This window comes from Lipophrys pholis (assembly GCF_963383615.2).
Source record: "Lipophrys pholis genome assembly, chromosome: 13".
NCBI classification, from domain to species: Eukaryota; Metazoa; Chordata; class Actinopteri; order Blenniiformes; family Blenniidae; genus Lipophrys; species Lipophrys pholis.
The window spans coordinates 16,514,222-16,540,490 of record NC_137632.1 but is presented as its reverse complement, the minus strand read 5'-3'; the positions used below and the strand labels follow the sequence as shown (position 1 = coordinate 16,540,490).

The window sequence follows — 26,269 nt, the reverse complement described above, 5'->3', positions numbered from 1 at the left end:
TTGTCATTTTATGAATGCATTTGAACAAATTGTTTGCTCCATTATGTTCTTCATTGTTCACATACTGACTTTAGGCACTGAGTAACAATGCTTATTACATGTATGTATCTGCACCCACACGGCTACCGACACACACAATCCACCCTGCCTGTGCGGAAAAATGCATTGAATAATAAAACACAATTGGAATGTTTATTGAACAGATGGTCAGTCAAATGTTTTATTCCATATGTAAAATGTAAAAAAAACAAATGCATTATGGATGGGAGACGTTAGCTCATAAGTAAGAATGGTCACAAATTATGAGTGAAAATAACAAAAAAAAGGCATCAAATTAAATTAGATGGCAAAGATGACAATTTCAGTACATTTTTTGAATCCAGAAAACCCAGACAAACGTCGTATAAGCAACTGTTGGGAAAATAGTTCCCAACAAATTGTGAAGTCAAGTTTTCTCTCTTCTGGGTACAACTTATAAAGAGCCTTGTTAGAATCACAGCCCAGAGACTCACACATAATCGGGATCTTATTGTTGCTACAAGCCACTGCCTGAGTATGAGCTAAACAAACAACACCAGTCAGTGGTTTTTATCAATTCTTCCCCTCGCTCTTGTTCTCAGAGAGCCACAACTGAATGACATATAGAAACTGACATAGGAGCCCTTTCATAACTTACATTCCTCATGGGAGAGAGAGAGACAGAGAGAGAGGATATTGGGGGAGGTGCACAGAAGAGAAGGCTTGGTTTTAAGTTTCGAGGCCTGACAGAAGAAAGAAGAGAGCTTTAAAGATACACAAAGTAATTTAGAGCTTTTCTCTCTTTGAATCCAAATGTGCATTTTTGAATGGCGCTGTTACAACTGATTGAAATGGAAAAACTCGTGTTATAATTGAACTTTAGTTTTGTTGATTTAATAATATATTAGATACATATTCCTTCACTAGAAAAAGCTAAATACCCCATAGTAAACCTAGAAATAATCAACCTTTTATCGGTGGTTAATGCAGGATGTACAAAAGCTAGTATTCTTCTCCTTCATCCTCCTCCCCTATATTGTCAGCTCCCACCTCTTCATAATCCTTCTCCAGAGCAGCCATGTCTTCCCTCGCTTCTGAGAACTCCCCCTCCTCCATTCCCTCTCCGACATACCAGTGGACAAAGGCTCTCTTGGCATACATGAGGTCAAACTTGTGGTCCAGTCGGGCCCAGGCCTCAGCGATGGCCGTGGTGTTGCTCAGCATGCACACAGCCCTCTGCACCTTGGCCAGGTCTCCTCCAGGAACCACAGTTGGAGGCTGGTAGTTGATGCCCACCTTGAAGCCTGTGGGGCACCAGTCCACAAACTGGATGCTACGTTTGGTCTTGATGGCAGCGATGGCAGAGTTGACGTCTTTGGGCACCACATCACCGCGATACAGCAGACAACAGGCCATGTATTTACCATGACGTGGATCACACTTCACCATCTGATTGGCTGGCTCAAAGCAGGTGTTGGTGATGTCAGCCACAGACAGCTGCTCATGGTAGGCTCTCTCGGCAGAGATGACCGGGGCATAGGTGGCCAGGGGGAAGTGGATACGAGGGTAGGGCACCAAGTTGGTTTGGAACTCTGTCAGGTCGACATTCAGAGCTCCATCAAAGCGGAGGGAGGCTGTAATGGACGAGACAATCTGGCCAATGAGCCTGTTCAGGTTGGTGTAGGTTGGTCTCTCGATGTCCAGATTCCTGCGGCAGATATCATAGATGGCCTCATTGTCCACCATGAAGGCACAGTCGGAGTGCTCCAAGGTGGTGTGGGTGGTCAGGATGGAGTTGTAAGGCTCCACCACTGCTGTGGAAACCTGGGGTGCTGGGTAGATGGCAAACTCAAGTTTGGACTTTTTCCCATAATCAACAGAGAGTCTCTCCATCAGCAGGGAGGTGAAACCAGAGCCAGTTCCTCCACCAAAGGAGTGGAAGATCAGGAAACCCTGAAGGCCAGTGCATTGGTCAGCCTGTAAGTGGAACATCAGTGAACAATTCATTAAAAATTAAAACAAATTACACATCAGTTTTATGCACACTCACCAGTTTGCGAGTCCTGTCCAGAACAAGATCAATGATCTCCTTGCCGATGGTGTAGTGTCCACGGGCGTAGTTGTTGGCAGCATCCTCTTTTCCTGTGATCAGCTGTTCAGGGTGGAACAGCTGACGGTAGGTTCCTGTACGTACTTCGTCTGGACAACAGAGAAACAATAGAACTTTATTGAATCAGTAATCCTGGTGTTGAATATACTTTATGTACGAACGTTTGTCTTACATTTACAGCGATGAATTTTTTATTTTTATAGGAGAAATAACATACACAGACGATTTACAATCATATGACAAAATAGTTTATTTTCAACTAAAGAAAACGCATACATTTATAAAATATTCAGTCTTTGTTAATGATTATCAGTGTGGAACAGCTGACGGTAGGTTCATGTCTGTACATCTGTGAATTGAATTATTCCAAAAGCAAATTTGGAATTGTTAACCCATTACTATATGCACTGACCGATGACGGTGGGCTCCAGGTCAACAAAGATTGCCCTGGGAACGTGCTTTCCTGCTCCAGTCTCACTGAAGAAGGTGTTGAAGGAGTTGTCTCCTCCTCCAGTAATCTTTTCAGAAGGCATCAGTCCGTCCGGCTGGAGCCCATGCTCCAGGCAGTATAGCTCCCAGCATGCATTGCCAATCTGAGCCCCAGCTTGGCCCACATGAATAGAGATACATTCACGCTGCAGAAAGCGAATGACATTGGTAAAATGACAAAAAGCACTTTTATCCAGTAATCATTCAGCAGATGGTCATGGATCAATACAGATTTTGAAAAGACTTAAATTTGATGAATCTACAAACAATAGCAAAAAATTTTTTTAAATCGGTTTGTTTATTAACTAAATGCCAATCCAATCCAAACTTTAAGAATAAATCCCGAAATATGCTCTCATAGGAAAGCTTATCACTGGTAAACCAATACTCACCATGATCAATCTCTCTTTTCCAACGTCCAGGTATCGGTAAGAAGATGTAGTGCTTGAGACAGCTATGTTACACGGCCTTTATATACCTGTAGCTTAAGGTGAGCAGTGATTTGATCTGAGCTGAAATCAGAGAACCTAATGATGAGACCAGGATAAGATCAATGGCTTGACAGACAAACTCACAATGCAAAAGGAGGTCACCACCCTAGTCATTGTGCATGATTTTTTTTGTACTTGTGTGTATACAGCTCATATTTCAGAAAGCAGGAGTGAAGCCACAATTAAGATGAAGTGAACTTCATGTCGTGTCGAATAAGGGTTTTAATATAAGTGTGATCATTATTAAGGATATCATTTGATGAAGCGTTATTGTCAGTGACCTGGAGGGAATTAAAGTAGACAGGATAAAGTAGTGTTTATAGTTAAATATTTAAACATTAACAGCAAATTAGAGTGACCATCTAACCTCAACCGCATGTTTTGGAAACTCATCAGTGATTGGAAACTCAAATACCCTCAGAAAACACAGGGACAGGGCGAACATGCAAACTCATCACAGAAACAACCCTAACTGGACTCTATCAGGGGAGATTCTGGCTGTGAGACTTGAGTGCTAGTCTTCACTGAATCCATGAACCTTCTATTACTTTTTAGATCAAGGCAACTCTACATATATTTTACAGTGACCTTCAAGCAGACTCATTGCTGAATTATGTAATACACAGTATTAGATAATACACACTCACCTGGCACAGTAATTGAGTTCTATTTTTGCAAGTTGTCTAAGGACTTCTAAGTGGTTTTATCTAATCTATATGTACATTTCTATAAGTTGTGGTTTACAGTTTTGAGAAGTGTTATATTAAGACCACCCCATTAATACACATAGGTGCACTAGACTATTATAATTACCTCTAAATACAGGCAACCTATTGAGGGGCCAATGTGTGTGCACATATGAGACCCACTTCTCTTCCTCAGTTATTCCCTTTCATGTCCAGGGAAGAAAAGAACAGACTACTACGAGTTCTCATCAAATAATCAGTAAAAATCTATCATTTCAAACCAAGCATGTCATTTCCATTCAGATAGTTGAGTCCTTAAGCCATTTGTGTTAAATGTGTAGACGTGTTCATGATGACTTTCAGTTGGCAGGAACACCCTACTACTCTGTGATGTTTAAAACAGGTTGAACAACTTTCCAAACAATTAGAGGGCTTTAGTATCAGAGTTCAGAATTTGCAGGAAGATGTTAGCAAAGGGAACACTCAGCAAATAATTAATTAGTTTTACTGTCTGGCCTACAAGCTGAAATATAATGAGGAAAGCACACACCTAATTCCTTTCTTTTTTTTTGTTTTGCTCACAGAGGAGTTGCCTGAGACAGAAAGCCATGACCTACTTCCTTTGTTTGAGGTAAGTTCCCACCATTGTACAGTTTGAACTTTTCCCTCACAGACTGATGGCAGATAGTTATGTTCCTTCAAGTTGACACACAGAGAGAAAACCATCACACAAATAAATAATTTTCACCGTTTGATATAATTTAACAGATATGTCAAACTTTAGAAATGAGGACACTGTCTAGGACACTACAGGCTGAGAGTATAGACATCATTTTTCAGAAGAAACGGTGTTAGTAGTCAGAGTTTAGTGGCATAAATACCAATAATCCTGAGAGACTCATTGTGGTGGTGAAAAATGATTTACATGAGACATGACGAAGGGACTCGTGGCGAAGAAACTGCGACCTCCAGTGTTTAAAATGTAGAATTACCACCATCTGTCATAAAATGTCGGAAGAGAAGTTCATCTTGGGCTGTATCACAGTAAACCCGCCCCCTGATGAGGAAACCAACCGACCTCACTGTCCATGACCATACAGAGAAACTTTTTTGTGTTGGAGTACTTCTACCACTGCAGATCACTGGGCCATTGGGCAACTTTTTGCACACTACCCCAGAGGTTTGAACAACCCATGTGATTATTGACTATAAATAACCACATTTCTTTACCAAACAATTGGACAAAATGAAATCACAAAAAACAAAAACAAGTTATAATTACCTAGTTGAAAACTAGATCAAATGTTAAGACATACCAAATTAGAGAAGTAACTAGTTTGACAAATTAAAGATTCAACTGACACTGAAAAAAAGACAAAACTGTAATTAAGATACCAAAAACTAAAATAAAACATACACATAAAGGTTGTTGGGATGAGAGAGGAAATCAGATAGATTCAAAATAATGTAGTGACTGTGGTGCTGCTGTCCGTGAGTGTGAATCCTGGCTACCCCATTCTGTGTGGCGTTTTCTCTTGAGTGTTTCAATAATAATACTTTCCTTCAGATATTGAGGCAAACTGTTAAAGCATATTTAGCATGAAACTGTAGGACTCCTTACAGATGCTCTTTTTCCCCCTATGTCTAACAAGTCAGATGTGGCACCATTCCAGGTCATTTGTGACCATGGACCAATTTCCACAGATTAAACCATTGTTTGTTTCAAAGGTTATAAACCACATTTGGACCTCAATTCAAGTGTACATATGCCATACATACAGATACAAGTGCACAGAATTACAAGGGCTGCATTATATATCACAAATTCCCCACAATATCAACATTTGCAATTTGAGGAAACATTGTGAGGGACTGACTAAACTGCAGTTTGTTTCCATGTGTGCACTCGTGCTTTACATGACAACATTTTTTTGGCCAATTTTATGAAGCCCTGCAGCCTTAGATTGTGTTGTCAACCAATGGTATTGTGCTTCAATATTTATATACTGCAGATACTTAGATGAGTGTGTAAAAAGAATTGGAGCTCAGATGATTATATGGGCCACGCAAAACTGGATGGAAAAACTTAAAATCTAATAAGTCCTAATGTCAATGCACATCAACATCAAATGCTTATCACATATGGCATATTTAACTACGATCATATTAATAACACATATAAATTCAATTTAAATGAACATCCACAACAAAGTATGGACACATGGTAGAGCAATTGTCGGGGCTCCTGCCTCACAGTGAGAATGTCGTAGGTTCAAACAGGCCTTTCTGTGTGGAGTTTGCATGTTCTCCCCATGTGCGCATGGGTTTCCTTCCACAATCAAAAACGTTTGTGAGGGTAATTGGTGGCTCTAAATTGCCCCTAGGTGTGAATGTGAATGCGTGCGGTTGCCTGTTTCACTGTTTGTCCAATGATGGACTGGTGACGTGTCCAGGGTGTGTGCTGCCCTCGCCCATAGTTAGATCTGCCACCCTGCACAGGATTAAGCATTATCGAAGCTGGATTGATGGATAGATGGATCACAATCACTCAACCATTATGGCATGTCTAAAATCATAATGATAACATTAATATATCTATTATATATATTAAATTAACATCCACAACAATTAAAGTTTCCCAACCCTATTCTCTATCGTGGGACAAGTTTGAACTACTCTGACTTTGTTTATTACTTTTCTGTGCACAAACAGGAAATGCAACATCTCTGTCTTTTTTTGTTGTTGTTGTTGTTTGTTTGTTTCTCTTAGGGTTTAACACCCTTTTCAGACAGCAGCAGTGAAGGCGGCCATGACGCTGGTTTGGTTGTCATGTGAACAAGGACCTTTCCACATTTGGTAACATTCCGAATTCCGAGCTCCATGAACGCAGCAGCATAGACAGCGGCGCGTGGCACCCGCGCCACAGGTGGGCGTGGCTTGCGGGAGGATAAAGCGTGTAGACTCTTGCCCACCTGGTATCACTTTACTCACTGGGACCACGTTGAAGATCACTGTGAGGGCTGTATACGAGTTTTAAATCACCGCCAAGTTGCTCTTATCTTTTTTGACAAAGGCTACAAAGACTTCCACAATGGTGAGTATGATTCTGTCCGCTGACTGAAGGGACTTTTTCAGGTCAAAGTCCCTTCTGTTGTTTGTGTGCGCGTATTTCCCCCTCCCAACATGTGATGTTCAGTATGTAAATGTATCAGGTTACCTGCTGTCCCCCCCCCCCCCCCCCCTCCGCGGCAGAGAACTGTCAGAAATAGATTTTGCTCTAATCTGGCCGCTGCCCTGAAACTGCACGTGGAGATGGTTCGATACATGCTTTGAGCAGACGAGTTAAACGATAGAAAGGACGCAATATATATACTTTCAGTCATTAATACAGCTCTGTACTTCTCTTCAAATTTAAGTGCGCACGTCTTCCTGTCCGCCATTGGAGGTGTGTTCACTGACCTTCGGAAAAAAAAAAAACACGTGAGGAATTTAGGTGTGTCTTATAGAGCATCTGATAACAAGTCAGTTCAGTTTGAGACAAGTCATCCCGCAGGGCAAGTGGGGAAAATAATTTCCCTCCCAAATTCAAACCGTCTTGACAAACTACTAGCGACTAAGTGTAGGTTCAAATCACGTTCACTCGTTTTAAAAACAATTGAATTAAGACTAATCTTCAATAGCTTGCTGTGAATGCTGAAGTTATTGCATTTTCCTTCTTTATTTTTTCGTTGTACGTTTCTTAGACCGGAAGTTCAGGTGGTGAACACACATTGACCCTGTGTTCTGTTTGCACTGGCTTAGATCAACACAGCTTGCAAGCCCTGTCAGTGCTGTTTATATGAAAAACAAATATTATCATTGTGTACTGAGCACTTTTAAAGCTATACCCGCCCTGCTCGCAGTGCTTTATTAGTCCTGATTATCACCTTTTTATAATCCTGAAACTACACTGCATTTATTGTTATTTTTTTAAACCAGATAGCTGGCTCTAAATGAATGTATACGTCCAAAAGCTTAGAATGAAAATGACTAAAGATGGTTATATTTTAAAGCCAAAAAAAGGGACACAATCTGGTATTGGTACACGGTGCATAAAATTGAACATAATATTTTGATGGCTGTGTATTCTTAGTAAGTTTCACAACATCAGTAACTGCAGTAAGACGTGTACAAATGCATTAAGTTTCCTCACTGAGCAAGGCAGCACACACAAACCTGTTGGCAAGCGTTTTGGTTTTTAGCTTGTTGGGTTTTGAGCTATAGCAGTTGATGCCCTCATATTTTTTTTTTTTTTTTGTACAGTGTAAAACATAACATCAACCTGAAGGGAAACCACAGCCAGCCAAAAGGAAAAAAAGGCCCAATCACACTGGAGCAATGCCACAGAAGAGACGGTGCTTTTATATCTTACCAATGGCTCAACCTTCACTGTAATTTCTTACCAAACCGTACTGCATTCTGGGTGTTCATGTACATATGACCCGTTTTATGGGGTACAACGAGGAAAGATTGAGGTCAGTGACCGGGAAGGCTTGTTTTTATGCCTGCAGTTGTATTTATGATCCCGGAGTACCCGGAAGGTGAAATAACCATGGTGTGATTAGGTACACATTCCATCATCTGCAAGTGGTAAACGCTTTGAATATAAATCCTCTTTAAAGTAGCGTGACTACATTTTCCAGAAGTCATATCCAGCTGGTATTTACCAAATTGATACTGTATATGCTGGTCCAGACCAGTATTCATATATTCTGTCCAATGAAAGCACACAGGCTGATTTACTTTTTCTGAATACTTATGATGTACAAAAAATAAATGCATGATGGGTACTTCAGTTTGGAATTGTACAGGATGTCAGTAAATGAACTATCCTTCCTCTCTGAAATATGTGGTGTTTACAGAATGCCAGCGAGGCAGTTGGGTGTCTTCTGTTCTCACACCAGTTGACCTGAAAAGCTTGACTTCGGTCTTTTTGTCTCTTAACAAGTTTCCACTCCTGCCATCTGCCTCTGGCAATCATTCTCTGTTTGTTTCTATCTTCACTTTTACTTGCTAACAAAACTGGATTCCCAAATTGTCGTACGGCTGCTGAGACGAGCCCTCGTTTCTGTCATACACAGACACACCCTGACAGCTTGAGCAAGCTTTGTCTTTGAGACTCGGTCACTCATGCGTGCAACAATTCAGCTGGCCCAGTCGCTAAATATTTTTGACCAATGGTTATTTCATTAGCTGGGGTTGTGAAGTTCCATCTGGGTGTAGTCACTGGTTTTTTGGGGTGCTGATACGTCCGTATTGACGGGAACAGACAGCGTTTGCAGCTCGGTGTCAGGTTAGCATGAGGAGCCCAAAATAGCTGCAGCAGAGAGCTCTGCTGACCTGGAAACGGCAAGCACGTCAAGGGAGGGTCATGTTTGGAGGATGGGGGAGTAAATGGGGAAGGGTTGAAGTATCAGAAGGTATAATAAGTTCCTTTGAGTGAAACTTAAGGAGGAAAGATGTTACTTATTAAGACGAGCCACGATCCATTTCACTCTTGGACATAATCTGATCGGTGGGAAGAAATTTGGGTGAAATGTAAAAATGGAGCTCTGACGTGACGTCAGGAGGGAAAGTGGAGCATATGTGACAGCCTGTGTGCGTTTCGTGTGGTGGAATCAAGCGAAAGGTGGTATGGTTTAGTTGCATTTCTAATTCAAGACATTAAAGTGTGGATTTTCCAAAAACGAGCTTTTGTGTCCTGGTGGCAAGATGTCAGGCTACTTGTAAAGCACGGAAAATATTTAAATGAAAATACATGTCGTCACTTTGCCGATTTTTTGTCATTTCTGATCTTATAGTCTTAATGCTGCGTGCAGGTATCTTGAGGTTTAAATATTAGTGGGAACACTGACATTTTCCCACTAAAATAGACTTACTTTATAATGAGCACAACAAACAGGTGACACATGTATAAGTAGACGCAAAGTTCACCTTTTGATAAACAGACGTTGTGATGTGTTTGACCAGCTGCATTCAACGCAATGGAGAAACGAGTGTGATGTTGTGACTACTGTGGGGTTGCTTTGGTGCCTTGTTGTTGAGGTCCTCGTCATTGCTCACCTATCAAATGCTTCGCAGTTCTCTGAAGTCGACCTCATTTTCAGCTCATGATCCAACCCTTGCAGTCACAACACATCCAGTGACGACTGTGAATTAGTCTGGCTTGTTTGTCAGTCTGCAACCTTCCTCTCCATCAGCTCTTGGTCTCCATCTAGTGGCAAAAAAGTGAATGGCACCCACAGATGTTCGTTAGAAATGTCTTTTCTGGCAAAATTTGAAGCTTCTCTCCTGCTTTTCTTCTTTTTGTTTCTTGCAGCGTGAATGTATTTCCATACACGTAGGCCAGGCTGGCGTCCAGATGGGGAACACCTGCTGGGAGCTCTACTGCCTGGAGCACAACATCCAGCCTGACGGCCACATGGCCAGCCCGAATCTGGACCCTACTCCCAAACGATCCCATGATGACTCCTTCACCACATTCTTTAGTGATACCGGGGCTGGGAAGTATGTCCCCAGAGCAATCTTTGTTGACCTGGAGCCTACCGTCATTGGTTAGTACTGTAAAAATGTAGAATGTATATCTTCTGTGATAAGTTGTGTTCTTCACTGTCAGAGGGGAAATGGAATGAAAATTACTAGTTGCCTACTACAATATTCCATTTTGGCTAAGTAAGGTGTCGGCAATGATATAGCCATGCACGTAAATTGCACGTTAGCAGTTTAATTATTTTATATCTGAACAAAAATGTCAAATGTATTTTACAGATGAAGTGCGAACAGGAACCTACCGTCAGCTCTTTCACCCTGAGCAACTGATCTCGGGAAAGGAAGACGCGGCTAACAACTATGCCCGTGGACACTACACCATCGGAAAAGAGATCATTGACTCTGTTCTCGATAGGATCCGCAAATTGGTAAGGCTTTGGAAATCAACGCAATTTCCAAATTAATAGATTGAACCCCTCTGCCATGTTGGACTGCTGTTTCACTGGCTTCTGGGGGGGAGGAGGGGGGAGGGAAGAGTGGCTTAAGTCTGTGCAGCTTTTGTCTTTTGAAGGATCACTTCCCATCGGCTGATTAGATTCACACATTTCATGAAGATGTTGAACAAGTTTTTTTTTTTTTTTCTGTAATAGAGCTGATTTATAATGTAGTACTTTGGATATAAACCTTTCAGTGAAATAACCCAACCATAGTGAGAACTGTCTTAAGGCAACAACTTGCATTACTATGCTATTTGCCCTTACCAAACTTTGTGTTTACATTTACAGGCTGATCAGTGCACTGGTCTCCAAGGATTCCTGATCTTCCACTCCTTCGGTGGAGGAACTGGCTCTGGTTTCACCTCCCTGCTGATGGAGAGACTCTCTGTTGACTTTGGTAAAAAGTCCAAACTTGAATTTGCCATCTACCCAGCCCCCCAGGTTTCCACAGCAGTGGTGGAGCCTTACAACTCCATCCTGACCACCCACACCACCTTGGAGCACTCCGACTGTGCCTTCATGGTGGACAATGAGGCCATCTATGATATCTGCCGCAGGAACCTTGATATTGAGCGCCCCTCCTATACCAATCTCAACCGTCTTATCAGCCAGATTGTCTCGTCCATTACAGCCTCCCTCCGCTTTGATGGAGCTCTGAATGTCGACCTGACAGAGTTCCAAACCAACTTGGTGCCCTACCCTCGTATCCACTTCCCCTTGGCCACCTATGCCCCGGTCATCTCTGCCGAGAGAGCCTACCATGAGCAGCTCTCTGTTGCAGAGATCACCAATGCCTGCTTTGAGCCAGCCAATCAGATGGTGAAGTGTGATCCACGTCATGGTAAATACATGGCCTGTTGTCTGCTGTATCGCGGTGATGTGGTGCCCAAAGATGTCAACACTGCCATCGCTGCCATCAAGACCAAACGTAGCATCCAGTTTGTGGACTGGTGCCCCACAGGCTTCAAGGTGGGCATCAACTACCAGCCTCCAACTGTGGTTCCTGGAGGAGACCTGGCCAAGGTGCAGAGGGCTGTGTGCATGCTGAGCAACACCACAGCCATCGCTGAGGCCTGGGCCCGACTGGACCACAAGTTTGACCTCATGTATGCCAAGAGAGCCTTTGTCCACTGGTATGTCGGAGAGGGAATGGAGGAGGGAGAGTTCTCAGAAGCCAGAGAGGATATGGCTGCACTCGAGAAGGATTATGAAGAGGTGGGGCTCGACTCATTTGAAGAGGATGAGGAGGGAGAGGAATATTAAAATGTAACTATTTATTATTTTTTGCAGGGATATAGTGTCTCTGCTTATCCCTCTCAAGTGACATGTCCCATGTGTTTTTCCCATGTGTTTTTTGCAGAAGTATTTGCTTTCTCATTTAATTTTCTTTTTTTTTTTTTAAAGCAGTCATGAACTTCACAAGTTAGTTTTGCCAAAGGTTTTGTTTCACAGGTAAAACTATGTACAAGAGTATAATTTTGAACCATGTTGAATAAATGCTTTCTGAAAATATGCTGGCTTCAGTGTTGTTGCATAACTGGTAAAAAAAAAAATAAAGGTAAAGACAATGTTCATTTGGTCAGTTGCTCTGCAATAAGTTCTTCAGGTCAATTTAATTAGGATGGTTTTCTCTCTTGTAAAGAGACGTGCTTTCAGCGTGGAAAATCATGTCGATATTAGGATTTTTCTGGAGCAAAGTAAAATTACAAACATTTAATCTGACAGTTCATAATTGGGCGTTTGATTTACTATGAGTGACACTCGTCGCAACCAATGCAAAACGACGGAATTAAGCAAGCTTGCAGTGAATATCTTTAGTTTGACTCAAATTTAATGTAACCCCATGAAATCTTATCAATGGTTCGTCCCAAGGTATGTCCCGCCTACATTTCCTGTGGTTGCCAGGCAACTGAACGGACGCTGCTTCGCTTTCCGGAAGTGCGTGGCTGAAAAAAAAATATGGCGCACAGTGCACCGCATATACCACTATTACTCCTCACTTCCAGGCATTCTTTTGGCGCGTTCTTTCTTTCTGCTTTCGCCGCTTTTGCAGCATTTCAAACCGCGAGCGGTGACAATGTGTTCGGTGCCAGCCACGCGCCCACCGTGTCCGTTGCCGCCGCGAGAGACCTGCGGTGAGTCCGCTGTTACGTTCCGTGTAACCCTGTTGCTATATGCTAACGTGAGTTTCATGATGGGCATTATAGTGCTTCTGTTTTTACCACTGATCGGGAAATCGTTTGGATTTACATTTTTGTTCAGTACTCCAGTGTCACCAGTGTTGTCGATACTCACCTGGACGCCTTGTAAACGTTGTCAGTCCGATGAATTTTTCATGTACGAGTCCCTTACATTGTTATTCAATCAAATCATCAAAACACGAGCGATGTTTGCGGTTTGCCTGGTTAATTAAACATTTTGCAAGCCACTACAGGCTGTCAAATATATAAATATGCACGCAAAATTCATCCTGCTTCATTCATCCATTCAGTATTTTAGTTCCTCGGCACAAACTATTGTTTTTGCTCCAGGTAAATTCATTTATCTTAAATATATAATTTATACTGTATTATTGTGTCAAAATGTGATTTTATACATTCTTAAATGCGGTGCTCTACAATAATTGCTGATAGTCAATAGAATATCATATTAGTAAAATATTAAACAAGAAAATACAATAAAAAAATAGATGTCAGTGTATACACATTGGTGGCTCGCGATCTTGCTTCACAGCAAGGAGGTCCTGGTTCAAATACAGGCTGAGGTTTTTTATGTGTGAAGTTTGCATGTTCTCCCCAAGTTCTCCGGTTTCCCCCCACAGTCCACAAACGTGTATCCTGCCCTCACCAGTAGTTAGCTGGGATTGGCTCCAGCATCTCGCAGCCCTGAACAGTAAAAAGCACTACATAAGATGGATGCTAAAAATACTATTTTAAAATAAAGGTTATAAAGTTTGATGACCACTGGAGTACAGATAATACTCAGGATTGCCTTCAGTTTGAACCATATACTTCTCTCCTAGATCACCTGTACTGAGTCTATCCCCACTCCCACAACATGGTCTTTCTAACAAGCTGGATTTGCATGCAAGTTTTTGAAGGTGTACTTATTACGTGAGAGCTTCCATGAGTTCTCGTAAGGCCTTTGAACTGACCGTGTCCTTTAGATTGAAGGTGACAGAGGATATGAATGAAAATAATTAGATGCAAAATAAAATGTCTTCAAAAACGTCAATCACATCTTGCTGCCTTCATGATCAAACTATACATAGTATCTGTAAGAACTTCCTCCCCTGCATTTGATATGCTAAAACCATTTGTACTCAACTGTATTTAAGATTGTTTGATGAACTGTAAAGGTACTGAATGAAGAGCACGGTCCTTCATTTTGTCATTCTGTGCTTATTTTAAAAAAATTTTTTAAATGTCCCCTCTTGTCATCTCAGTTACCTCTTGTATGACGTGAACCCTCCGGAGGGTTTTAATCTCCGGAGAGATGTCTATATCCGCATGGCCTCCCTGGTGAAGACGTTGAGGAAGAACGGGGATGACTGGGTTTTGGTTCTTCCTCCATGGGGTCGCCTCTACCACTGGCAGACTCCCAACATCCACCAGATTCGCATCCCATGGGGAGAATTCTTCAGTCTCACGAGTCTGCAGGCCAACGTACCTGTCATTGAGTATGAGGAGTTCATTGCTGGTGAGCATTTAAATTTGGCGACGCATACAAGGGAACATTTTTGGAAAGGTGACCATTTATTTTGCCTGTGAGCATTTGGAAAAATGTTTGCTACATGGTGGGTGAATGGATTGATTGCTTTTAAATATTTTAATGCAAATAAATTTTATCCAGTTGCAATTGTTTTTATTGAGTTAAAAATGAGGATTCATCTTTACTCAGCTAATTCTGATTCTTCTCTTGCATATAGAGAATGGAGGCCCATTCATAGACCAGATTCTGGTATTACAAAACTATGCCGAGGGATGGACTGATGGGAAATGGGAGGAAAAAGTTGATGAACGGCCATGCATTGAAAAGCTGATGTATTCCAAAGATAAACAGGGCTACTCCAGGTAAAAGCAAAACAAAACTTATTACACAAGTTTTTCTACACAGCTAATGTAAATTAGAAATAAACTGTTACTATTCTGACACGCCCCTCTCTTTCTCATCCACCCCACCTGTTTCCCAGGGGTTGGTTTTGGGGCTTCGAAGAGACGAGGGCTCGAAATGTAAAATGTGTATCGGCACAGGGCCACGCCTCCATCATGGCCCCCGTTCTTCAGAACAACATCACAGTGACGTGAGTCTACAGAGCAACACTACACACACACACACACACACACACACACACACACACACACACACACACACACACACACACACACACACACACACACACACACACACACACACACACACACACACACACACACACACACACACACACACACACACACACACACACACACACAAGTAAAGAATGTATGTGTTTGATCAAATATTTCTTTGTTGTAATGACACCTCTTGGTGATAAATGTTGTACTTTTCAAAAGCCTACATATTTCCCATTTGAATGAGGCCACATTTCTAAAGAACATGCATTCGCGGGATGAGCAGCAGAGCTGAGTTTGTGGGTCACGGCCATGATCAAGTCGCCAAATCTTCACTGCCTGGCTTCCTACTTCCTACTTGTCTTACTTGTGTGAACAAAGCAAAACTCTGTGTTTGCACGTTTATTTAGCCATGAATGGTGTAACTATTCATTCTGATTTCTATTGAATTCTGTATGCAAGTTGTGCTTGGTTGCTTTTTTATACAATATTTCAGTTCCAAATTTTTGCTGAAAGTTTTTTTATTTGCATAAAGATATATATTTTGGCTATTCATCGTACTATTAGAAGTGCCACCTTGCTTGCTTCCATTGTCTCTTCAAGATTACACACTAACTCACCGACACCTTTGTTCTTTAAGTGTGGTATTGTTTACAGTAAAGAGTTGACTCTTGGATAAGCCTGATATCTTTTCATTTTGCAGCTCAGTTATGCTTGACCGAGCAGAGACGCTCCTTCATGACCACTACGCTGGGAAAGACTACTGGGATGTAAGTAGAGCATACTTGGTAGGAGAAATGTTGGTGTCAGGGGTTCGTCGACAGTTTTTCTGCCCATGATTTATGATCTGATCTATGTGTACTGTTTTTAGCACTCCCGTCTTTGTGTTCTCATAATTGAGAATAACATTTAATATGACATTGCAGTTTCGTGTGATTGATTTCTGCAACTTTCTGTGTGGGGCGTAGACCCGTCGCAGCATGGTATTCGCAAAGCACCTCAGATTAATCGGAGATGACTTCAGGGCAAAATACCTCAACTCTACAGATGACAGAGACGGCACCATATACAGCGAGGACTGGACTCGGATGAAGGTGACCCAGCGTATCTCACCACACCATTATCGTGGTGAAGGTTGTAGAAATGCACATGCAATATTAAGTGTCTCTGCTTCTTTGGGATTTCCTCCTCAGGCCAAGCCGGGCTCAGCTAAAGGTGGGCCATACTTGGGAGTCCACCTGCGCCGGAAGGATTTCATCTGGGGTCACCGAGAGGATGTGCCCAGCCTTAAAGGAGCAGTGAAAAAAATGCAACTCTTGATGAAGAAGCACAAACTGGACAAGGTGTTTGTTGCAACGGATGCCGACGAGGAAGGTAGGGGATGATAGGGAATACTGAATGTGAAATAATCCCCCCCAATCTCATAGATATATGGAAATACATTTTGTCTTTGTTTCTGATTCATCTGAAATCATTTTGACCCATGCAGAACTGAAGGAGCTGAAGAAGTTGTTGCCAGACATGATGCGTTTCGAGCCTTCCCCAGAGGACCTGGAGCTCTTTAAAGATGGCGGCGTGGCCATCATTGACCAGTGGATTTGTGCTCATGCAAGGTACTGCAATCCTCGTAGGCTTTCATGCTTTTCCGGTTTGTGTAACATCTAATATAACATGAAATCTATAGATTTCATAGAATCGTGTCGGAAGATACATACCTTTACTTTTTAAAAGTTGTCAGTTACAAGTGTTTGTAATGTGTTATTGGCACAAAAAGTAAAAACGGCAAAGCTTCTCGTAGTGTTGAGGTGTGTATGACATCAATAAGTATACCTCATAGAAAGATTTTAACCAGCATACATTTGTTGCTGTTCATAAACCTGAAGATCTATAAGCGTCCATTAACGGAGAGAGACATTAACTTTACCACTCTATTGTAAGTGAAAGGTCTCAGAAATACTTCAGCACAATGACTTAAAAAGATACTCAAAGCGAAATGTTTTTATACCTCTTACAGTTTTTCTCCATTATTTACTCACATTTTCTGAACGCATGCCCCATACTCTCAGAACTCTACACACAATTAAAAAAACACACACACCATGGTCAGAATCCCTCAATTCTCCAGCAAAATTACCTTTTGCATTCAGAACAATATTTATATCTTCTCAGTATTGCATTTTGTTTTCAAATGACGTACAAACCATCATATGAGTAGACATATGGACTCATTGGACACTGATGTGCTCGGTGTAAAACACTGTGATCAATGGAAAACAACTTTTCCATTCATCACAATGACTTCGGCCTTTGCTTTGTCCAGTGTTACTACAGACAGTACATACATAAGCTCTGGTCCCTCATTCTAAAACTGCGTGACAGGTTTTTACCCGTGTGGCGAGTCAGTGGGCATAGTAGGAGTGCTTTGAAACAAGTTTAGTTTCGAACCGAAATTTGGGTGTAAAGCAGGAGCTGAGCAGACTTCGCTCACAGCTGTGGTGCATGAGTGACATGCTGTGGTCATTGTGTCTCAGGAACTAGTAATGGCCTGTGAACAATTCAGAAAAACTGTAATATCAGATTGACTTACGAGATTCAAAATGGGAAACTCGTTCTCGGGGAAAAAAAGTGTGAATAACCGATCTGCTTCCTGTCCTGCTCAACCTTTGAGTCCGAATAGCAGTCGATGTACCTGCCTATGGAAAATATTCCAACTTGAAAAACTTGTTCGGTCACTCTTCTTGCATTAGTCATGCAACTTCACATGATGTACTTTGCACAATTGCAACCTTTGACTCTCCTGCTCCTTTCCAGAGTTTTTATTGGAACGTCCGTGTCCACCTTCTCTTTCCGGATCCACGAGGAGAGGGAGATCCTGGGCTTTGACCCGAAAATGACTTACAACCGCTTTTGTGGGGACTCGGAGAAAGAATGCGAACAGCCCACGCACTGGAAAATTGTTTATTGATGTGACTCTGGAGTTTCCTTACACACAAGTGCCAAAAGCGGTGTTTAAAGTGGCATTTATTAATGTGGAGTAGATGAGATTATTATTATTTTTTTTATGTTTTTGTGTTTTTTTTTACTTTTGATAATTTCATTGTTGTGCAATCAGGTCTGTAGTGACCACTGTGACTGAACTCTGTGTTCAAAAATGCCAAGACTTCTCTGCCAAACGTGTTACTGTTATGTTCAGCGATTTCATTTTCATATATTTTCACGTGAAATGTTGACATTGTGAGCAGGCTCAAGTTTTACACGGTTTCTGTTATTTATTTTCAAAGCCAGCACAAGTGGGGAGAAATATACCGTATTATGTTGGCGGTGTGAGGACATTTCACAAGATGCACAGAGATAGTGGAATTGTTTGGAATTGTTTTTCATTTTGGCCTCGTCAGATATTCCGAAGACACACCCAGGTCTTGTGATCAGATTGAGAAATGTTGAGAAATGTTTGATCAAACGCCCTCTGTAAAAACATCTTTAAAAAAAATTATTGTTACACTCGGTGTTTCTCACCAAAAAGCACACAGGCTTAATAAATAACATATATTTTCACCTGGAAAGCAGCTAATTCTTTCTTCTAAGCACTCTACAGTTTGCTTTATACATCGAAACTTTAAGACTCGGGATAACTTAGAACAACAAGGTTAAAAGGTGTAAAAATGGAGAATACTTAAACACTTTAAATAGGGTTGCAAAGGAACATTTCATGGACATTTCCTATTCGGCCATGCTTGTGAGACAAACATTTACATTTTACAGAAATCAAGATAGTGAGTTGTCGCTCCTGTGATCTAGATTTCACTCCCAAGAGAGTGAATATGACTTACAAGAGAGTAATGAAACCTAATCTGTCCTCTTAGTGTACCTTTCAAATCAGGGAACGTTTAGTGATTTTCAAACGCTGAAGAAAGGATTCAAATTGGGGATTTTCCCATGGCCTAATAGATCTTTCAGAAAATCCTCCCACTAGGTTTTATCAGAGCTTATAAAGGGAGATTCTAATTCGGAATCATTTCGAGAGAAGATAATGGACTTCATCAAAGTTAATAAACTCTACAAACATAAAACTGGAAAAAGAAAAATAATGAACTTATATTTTAAGAATTTTGACAGTTTGAAGAGCCATACCAGATTATTTCATAACTCGTCTCCCCCAGTAACCCGACCCTGTTCTGGGCCTGCCCTAAGCTTTTGGAGTAAAATCCACAATGAACTGAAAAAAAAAAAAAAAAAGATATTCAGAACCAAGATTACTTCAACTGACATTAGTTTCAGTTACAAATTATAAAAACAAGTAGTACACAAAAAAAAAAAAAAATGTTTAAAACCGGCAGCCCCCTCTACAGAAGACATAGATTAGATTAGTTTATTTCATTCATTGTAAAAACCAACAAACAAACAATTCAATACAATACAGAACAAAAGTTTTCAAATTCCTGATTGAAAGGGAGCAGAAAGAAGGACTTCTATTCTCTGCCCCTTTATCTCAATTAATCCCTTCTATTGAAAATTAAAAGCAAACAGCAAATATCAAACAAACAAAATTACTATGAAGTCCGAGCGCCCTGCATAGCCACTCCTGCTTATATCAGTTATATATTTATAAAAAACAAACACTTTAATTCCCCACCGTCATTTCTTTGTATGCGATATGAGATTTATGTAATGGAGCACGTCCGTTTTTCACTGAGGCTTCCGAAAAGCTAAATTAACAACATGCGAGTAAAGCGGAGAGCCCGTATTTCTCACAAGTGCAAATCCTTTTATTTATTTAGCTTACACACATTTATATTCAGTATTTGTACAAAAGGGACACTGTATGTTCCCTGTTTTTTTTATATGCTGTGTGTCACTTTATTTAACACGATTTCCCTTTCCTGCATGTACATATGTGTTCTATTAACCTTGTAAATGTAAAGCATTCTGTTAACATTGGAAAGAGAGATCGTTCATAAAATTTGTAAAACGTTGATTACGGTACTCTAATGTTTATATTTTGATGGGGTGAGGGGAACTGTTGTTTGGTTTAAATGGGTTCAATTTAAAAAGCACAATGGTGAGCTGAAGGACCTCAACACCAGTATTTCTCAGGAGGATTTCACTCTGCTTACTGGAAACTTTCACACGTTTCTCGCACATGATATTGTCAAGCTTCAGAACTTGTATGACCGCCTCTGTAATTGATTTTTTTTTTTTTTTTTAATGGATGTTCAACAATGCAATAGTGTCACATGTCACCTCTGTCCTTGTTTCTCATGGCCCAAAGATGATAAAGAGCCCGGTGAGTCCTGCAATGTCAGGAATGTACTTGTACTTTGTGTGATGCCATAGCCCAGCTGCATCTTATTGACAGAATTCCTGACGAAGCTGGAAAACTACAAAAAGGACGCTACAGGTCACACAATGCTGCATAACATTTTTCTGATATCTTGATATTTTCAACTCAATTTTGGATGAAAGGTAAACATTTTAAAAAGTCGCAATGCGTAAGTCTTGAATTGCATGTTGTGAATGTTTGTTTCATAAGGATGAGACATAAAGTGACTGGGGAGTTTGTGACTTAGTTTTTCCTTTCTCCTTTTCCCTGTGGAAGAGTCACACTGCCGCTGCAGTACGAGTTTTCATGTACGAGTCCCTTACATTGTTATTCAATCAAATCATCAAAACACGAGCGATGTTTGCGGTTTGCCTGGTTAATTAAACATTTTGCAAGCCACTACAGGCTGTCAAATATATAAATATGCACGCAAAATTCATCCTGCTTCATTCATCCATTCAGTATTTTAGTTCCTCGGCACAAACTATTGTTTTTGCTCCAGGTAAATTCATTTATCTTAAATATATAATTTATACAGTATTATTGTGTCAAAATGTGATTTTATACATTCTTAAATGCGGTGCTCTACAATAATTGCTGATAGTCAATAGAATATCATATTAGTAAAATATTAAACAAGAAAATACAATAAAAAAAATAGATGTCAGTGTATACACATTGGTGGCTCGCGATCTTGCTTCACAGCAAGGAGGTCCTGGTTCAAATACAGGCTGAGGTTTTTTATGTGTGAAGTTTGCATGTTCTCCCCAAGTTCTCCGGTTTCCCCCCACAGTCCACAAACGTGTATCCTGCCCTCACCAGTAGTTAGCTGGGATTGGCTCCAGCATCTCGCAGCCCTGAACAGTAAAAAGCACTACATAAGATGGATGCTAAAAATACTATTTTAAAATAAAGGTTATAAAGTTTGATGACCACTGGAGTACAGATAATACTCAGGATTGCCTTCAGTTTGAACCATATACTTCTCTCCTAGATCACCTGTACTGAGTCTATCCCCACTCCCACAACATGGTCTTTCTAACAAGCTGGATTTGCATGCAAGTTTTTGAAGGTGTACTTATTACGTGAGAGCTTCCATGAGTTCTCGTAAGGCCTTTGAACTGACCGTGTCCTTTAGATTGAAGGTGACAGAGGATATGAATGAAAATAATTAGATGCAAAATAAAAATGTCTTCAAAAACTTCAATCACATCTTGCTGCCTTCATGATCAAACTATACATAGTATCTGTAAGAACTTCCTCCCCTGCATTTGATATGCTAAAACCATTTGTACTCAACTGTATTCAAGATTGTTTGATGAACTGTAAAGGTACTGAATGAAGAGCACGGTCCTTCATTTTGTCATTCTGTGCTTATTTTAAAAATTTTTTTTAAATGTCCCCTCTTGTCATCTCAGTTACCTCTTGTATGACGTGAACCCTCCGGAGGGTTTTAATCTCCGGAGAGATGTCTATATCCGCATGGCCTCCCTGGTGAAGACGTTGAGGAAGAACGGGGATGACTGGGTTTTGGTTCTTCCTCCATGGGGTCGCCTCTACCACTGGCAGACTCCCAACATCCACCAGATTCGCATCCCATGGGGAGAATTCTTCAGTCTCACGAGTCTGCAGGCCAACGTACCTGTCATTGAGTATGAGGAGTTCATTGCTGGTGAGCATTTAAATTTGGCGACGCATACGAGGGAACATTTTTGGAAAGGTGACCATTTATTTTGCCTGTGAGCATTTGGAAAAATGTTTGCTACATGGTGGGTGAATGGATTGATTGCTTTTAAATATTTTAATGCAAATAAATTTTGTCCAGTTGCAATTGTTTTTATTGAGTTAAAAATGAGGATTCATCTTTACTCAGCTAATTCTGATTCTTCTCTTGCATATAGAGAATGGAGGCCCATTCATAGACCAGATTCTGGTATTACAAAACTATGCCGAGGGATGGACTGATGGGAAATGGGAGGAAAAAGTTGATGAACGGCCATGCATTGAAAAGCTGATGTATTCCAAAGATAAACAGGGCTACTCCAGGTAAAAGCAAAACAAAACTTATTACACAAGTTTTTCTACACAGCTAATGTAAATTAGAAATAAACTGTTACTATTCTGACACGCCCCTCTCTTTCTCATCCACCCCACCTGTTTCCCAGGGGTTGGTTTTGGGGCTTCGAAGAGACGAGGGCTCGAAATGTAAAATGCGTATCGGCACAGGGCCACGCCTCCATCATGGCCCCCGTTCTTCAGAACAACATCACAGTGACGTGAGTCTACAGAGCAACACTACACACACACACACACACACACACACACACACACACACACACACACACACACACACACACACACACACACACACACACAAAGTAAAGAATGTATGTGTTTGATCAAATATTTCTTTGTTGTAATGACACCTCTTGGTGATAAATGTTGTACTTTTCAAAAGCCTACATATTTCCCATTTGAATGAGGCCACATTTCTAAAGAACATGCATTCGCGGGATGAGCAGCAGAGCTGAGTTTGTGGGTCACGGCCATGATCAAGTCGCCAAATCTTCACTGCTTGGCTTCCTACTTCCTACTTGTCTTACTTGTGTGAACAAAGCAAAACTCTGTGTTTGCACGTTTATTTAGCCATGAATGGTGTAACTATTCATTCTGATTTCTATTGAATTCTGTATGCAAGTTGTGCTTGGTTGCTTTTTTATACAATATTTCAGTTCCAAATTTTTGCTGAAAGTTTTTTTATTTGCATAAAGATATATATTTTGGCTATTCATCGTACTATTAGAAGTGCCACCTTGCTTGCTTCCATTGTCTCTTCAAGATTACACACTAACTCACCGACACCTTTGTTCTTTAAGTGTGGTATTGTTTACAGTAAAGAGTTGACTCTTGGATAAGCCTGATATCTTTTCATTTTGCAGCTCAGTTATGCTTGACCGAGCAGAGACGCTCCTTCATGACCACTACGCTGGGAAAGACTACTGGGATGTAAGTAGAGCATACTTGGTAGGAGAAATGTTGGTGTCAGGGGTTCGTCGACAGTTTTTCTGCCCATGATTTATGATCTGATCTATGTGTACTGTTTTTAGCACTCCCGTCTTTGTGTTCTCATAATTGAGAATAACATTTAATATGACATTGCAGTTTCGTGTGATTGATTTCTGCAACTTTCTGTGTGGGGCGTAGACCCGTCGCAGCATGGTATTCGCAAAGCACCTCAGATTAATCGGAGATGACTTCAGGGCAAAATACCTCAACTCTACAGATGACAGAGACGGCACCATATACAGCGAGGACTGGACTCGGATGAAGGTGACCCAGCGTATCTCACCACACCATTATCGTGGTGAAGGTTGTAGAAATGCACATGCAATATTAAGTGTCTCTGCTTCTTTGGGATTTCCTCCTCAGGCCAAGCCGGGCTCAGCTAAAGGTGGGCCATACTTGGGAGTCCACCTGCGCCGGAAGGATTTCATCTGGGGTCACCGAGAGGATGTGCCCAGCCTTAAAGGAGCAGTGAAAAAAATGCAACTCTTGATGAAGAAGCACAAACTGGACAAGGTGTTTGTTGCAACGGATGCCGACGAGGAAGGTAGGGGATGATAGGGAATACTGAATGTGAAATAATCCCCCCCAATCTCATAGATATATGGAAATACATTTTGTCTTTGTTTCTGATTCATCTGAAATCATTTTGACCCATGCAGAACTGAAGGAGCTGAAGAAGTTGTTGCCAGACATGATGCGTTTCGAGCCTTCCCCAGAGGACCTGGAGCTCTTTAAAGATGGCGGCGTGGCCATCATTGACCAGTGGATTTGTGCTCATGCAAGGTACTGCACTCCTCGTAGGCTTTCATGCTTTTCCGGTTTGTGTAACGTCTAATATAACATGAAATCTATAGATTTCATAGAATCGTGTCGGAAGATACATACCTTTACTTTTTAAAAGTTGTCAGTTACAAGTGTTTGTAATGTGTTATTGGCACAAAAAGTAAAAACGGCAAAGCTTCTCGTAGTGTTGAGGTGTGTATGACATCAATAAGTATACCTCATAGAAAGATTTTAACCAGCATACATTTGTTGCTGTTCATAAACCTGAAGATCTATAAGCGTCCATTAACGGAGAGAGACATTAACTTTACCACTCTATTGTAAGTGAAAGGTCTCAGAAATACTTCAGCACAATGACTTAAAAAGATACTCAAAGCGAAATGTTTTTATACCTCTTACAGTTTTTCTCCATTATTTACTCACATTTTCTGAACGCATGCCCCATACTCTCAGAACTCTACACACAATTAAAAAAACACACACACCATGGTCAGAATCCCTCAATTCTCCAGCAAAATTACCTTTTGCATTCAGAACAATATTTATATCTTCTCAGTATTGCATTTTGTTTTCAAATGACGTACAAACCATCATATGAGTAGACATATGGACTCATTGGACACTGATGTGCTCGGTGTAAAACACTGTGATCAATGGAAAACAACTTTTCCATTCATCACAATGACTTCGGCCTTTGCTTTGTCCAGTGTTACTACAGACAGTACATACATAAGCTCTGGTCCCTCATTCTAAAACTGCGTGACAGGTTTTTACCCGTGTGGCGAGTCAGTGGGCATAGTAGGAGTGCTTTGAAACAAGTTTAGTTTCGAACCGAAATTTGGGTGTAAAGCAGGAGCTGAGCAGACTTCGCTCACAGCTGTGGTGCATGAGTGACATGCTGTGGTCATTGTGTCTCAGGAACTAGTAATGGCCTGTGAACAATTCAGAAAAACTGTAATATCAGATTGACTTACGAGATTCAAAATGGGAAACTCGTTCTCGGGGAAAAAAAGTGTGAATAACCGATCTGCTTCCTGTCCTGCTCAACCTTTGAGTCCGAATAGCAGTCGATGTACCTGCCTATGGAAAATATTCCAACTTGAAAAACTTGTTCAGTCACTCTTCTTGCATTAGTCATGCAACTTCACATGATGTACTTTGCACAATTGTAACCTTTGACTCTCCTGCTCCTTTCCAGAGTTTTTATTGGAACGTCCGTGTCCACCTTCTCTTTCCGGATCCACGAGGAGAGGGAGATCCTGGGCTTTGACCCGAAAATGACTTACAACCGCTTTTGTGGGGACTCGGAGAAAGAATGCGAACAGCCCACGCACTGGAAAATTGTTTATTGATGTGACTCTGGAGTTTCCTTACACACAAGTGCCAAAAGCGGTGTTTAAAGTGGCATTTATTAATGTGGAGTAGATGAGATTATTATTATTTTTTTTATGTTTTTGTGTTTTTTTTTACTTTTGATAATTTCATTGTTGTGCAATCAGGTCTGTAGTGACCACTGTGACTGAACTCTGTGTTCAAAAATGCCAAGACTTCTCTGCCAAACGTGTTACTGTTATGTTCAGCGATTTCATTTTCATATATTTTCACGTGAAATGTTGACATTGTGAGCAGGCTCAAGTTTTACACGGTTTCTGTTATTTATTTTCAAAGCCAGCACAAGTGGGGAGAAATATACCGTATTATGTTGGCGGTGTGAGGACATTTCACAAGATGCACAGAGATAGTGGAATTGTTTGGAATTTTTTTTCATTTTGGCCTCGTCAGATATTCCGAAGACACACCCAGGTCTTGTGATCAGATTGAGAAATGTTGAGAAATGTTTGATCAAACGCCCTCTGTAAAAACATCTTTAAAAAAAATTATTGTTACACTCGGTGTTTCTCACCAAAAAGCACACAGGCTTAATAAATAACATATATTTTCACCTGG

General features: G+C 40.9%; 4 protein-coding genes across 7 annotated transcripts; 3 read left to right on the top strand and 1 right to left on the bottom strand.

The window, feature by feature from the left end:
* Positions 1-197: 197 nt before the first annotated feature.
* Positions 198-3,172, bottom strand: LOC308118731 (tubulin alpha chain-like). The gene is made up of 4 exons (XM_080478246.1): positions 3,010-3,172; positions 2,541-2,763; positions 2,069-2,217; positions 198-1,995 (listed from the first exon to the last, which is right to left on the bottom strand). The coding sequence occupies exons 1-4, from the start codon at positions 3,010-3,012 to the stop codon at positions 1,021-1,023; spliced, it is 1,350 nt and encodes a 449-aa protein (XP_080334372.1). The 5' UTR covers positions 3,013-3,172; the 3' UTR covers positions 198-1,020.
* A 1,023-nt stretch (positions 3,173-4,195) lies between these two features.
* On the top strand, positions 4,196-12,325 carry LOC308119014 (tubulin alpha chain-like). 4 transcript variants are annotated; one of them, XM_080478779.1, is made up of 5 exons: positions 4,196-4,425; positions 6,564-6,888; positions 10,153-10,387; positions 10,602-10,750; positions 11,108-12,325. In XM_080478779.1, exons 2-5 carry the CDS (start codon positions 6,886-6,888, stop codon positions 12,080-12,082), a joined length of 1,362 nt encoding a protein of 453 aa, XP_080334905.1. In that variant the 5' UTR covers positions 4,196-4,425; positions 6,564-6,885; the 3' UTR covers positions 12,083-12,325. The 4 variants fall into 4 exon arrangements, with proteins under 4 accessions (XP_080334905.1, XP_080334906.1, XP_080334908.1 ...); XM_080478780.1 differs by lacking the exon at positions 4,196-4,425 and adding an exon at positions 8,097-8,188 and having other exon boundaries at positions 6,772-6,888; XM_080478782.1 differs by lacking the exon at positions 4,196-4,425 and adding an exon at positions 8,097-8,224 and having other exon boundaries at positions 6,772-6,888.
* A 444-nt stretch (positions 12,326-12,769) lies between these two features.
* Positions 12,770-19,459, top strand: LOC308119222 (GDP-fucose protein O-fucosyltransferase 2-like). The gene is made up of 9 exons (XM_080479092.1): positions 12,770-12,954; positions 14,265-14,518; positions 14,748-14,892; positions 15,012-15,122; positions 15,857-15,923; positions 16,122-16,247; positions 16,347-16,527; positions 16,643-16,766; positions 17,965-19,459. Exons 1-9 carry the CDS (start codon positions 12,779-12,781, stop codon positions 18,116-18,118), a joined length of 1,338 nt encoding a protein of 445 aa, XP_080335218.1. The 5' UTR covers positions 12,770-12,778; the 3' UTR covers positions 18,119-19,459.
* Positions 19,460-21,897: 2,438 nt separating this feature from the next.
* Positions 21,898-26,269, top strand: pofut2 (protein O-fucosyltransferase 2). The gene is made up of 8 exons (XM_080477837.1): positions 21,898-22,145; positions 22,375-22,519; positions 22,639-22,749; positions 23,413-23,479; positions 23,678-23,803; positions 23,903-24,083; positions 24,199-24,322; positions 25,521-26,269. Exons 1-8 carry the CDS (start codon positions 21,956-21,958, stop codon positions 25,672-25,674), a joined length of 1,098 nt encoding a protein of 365 aa, XP_080333963.1. The 5' UTR covers positions 21,898-21,955; the 3' UTR covers positions 25,675-26,269.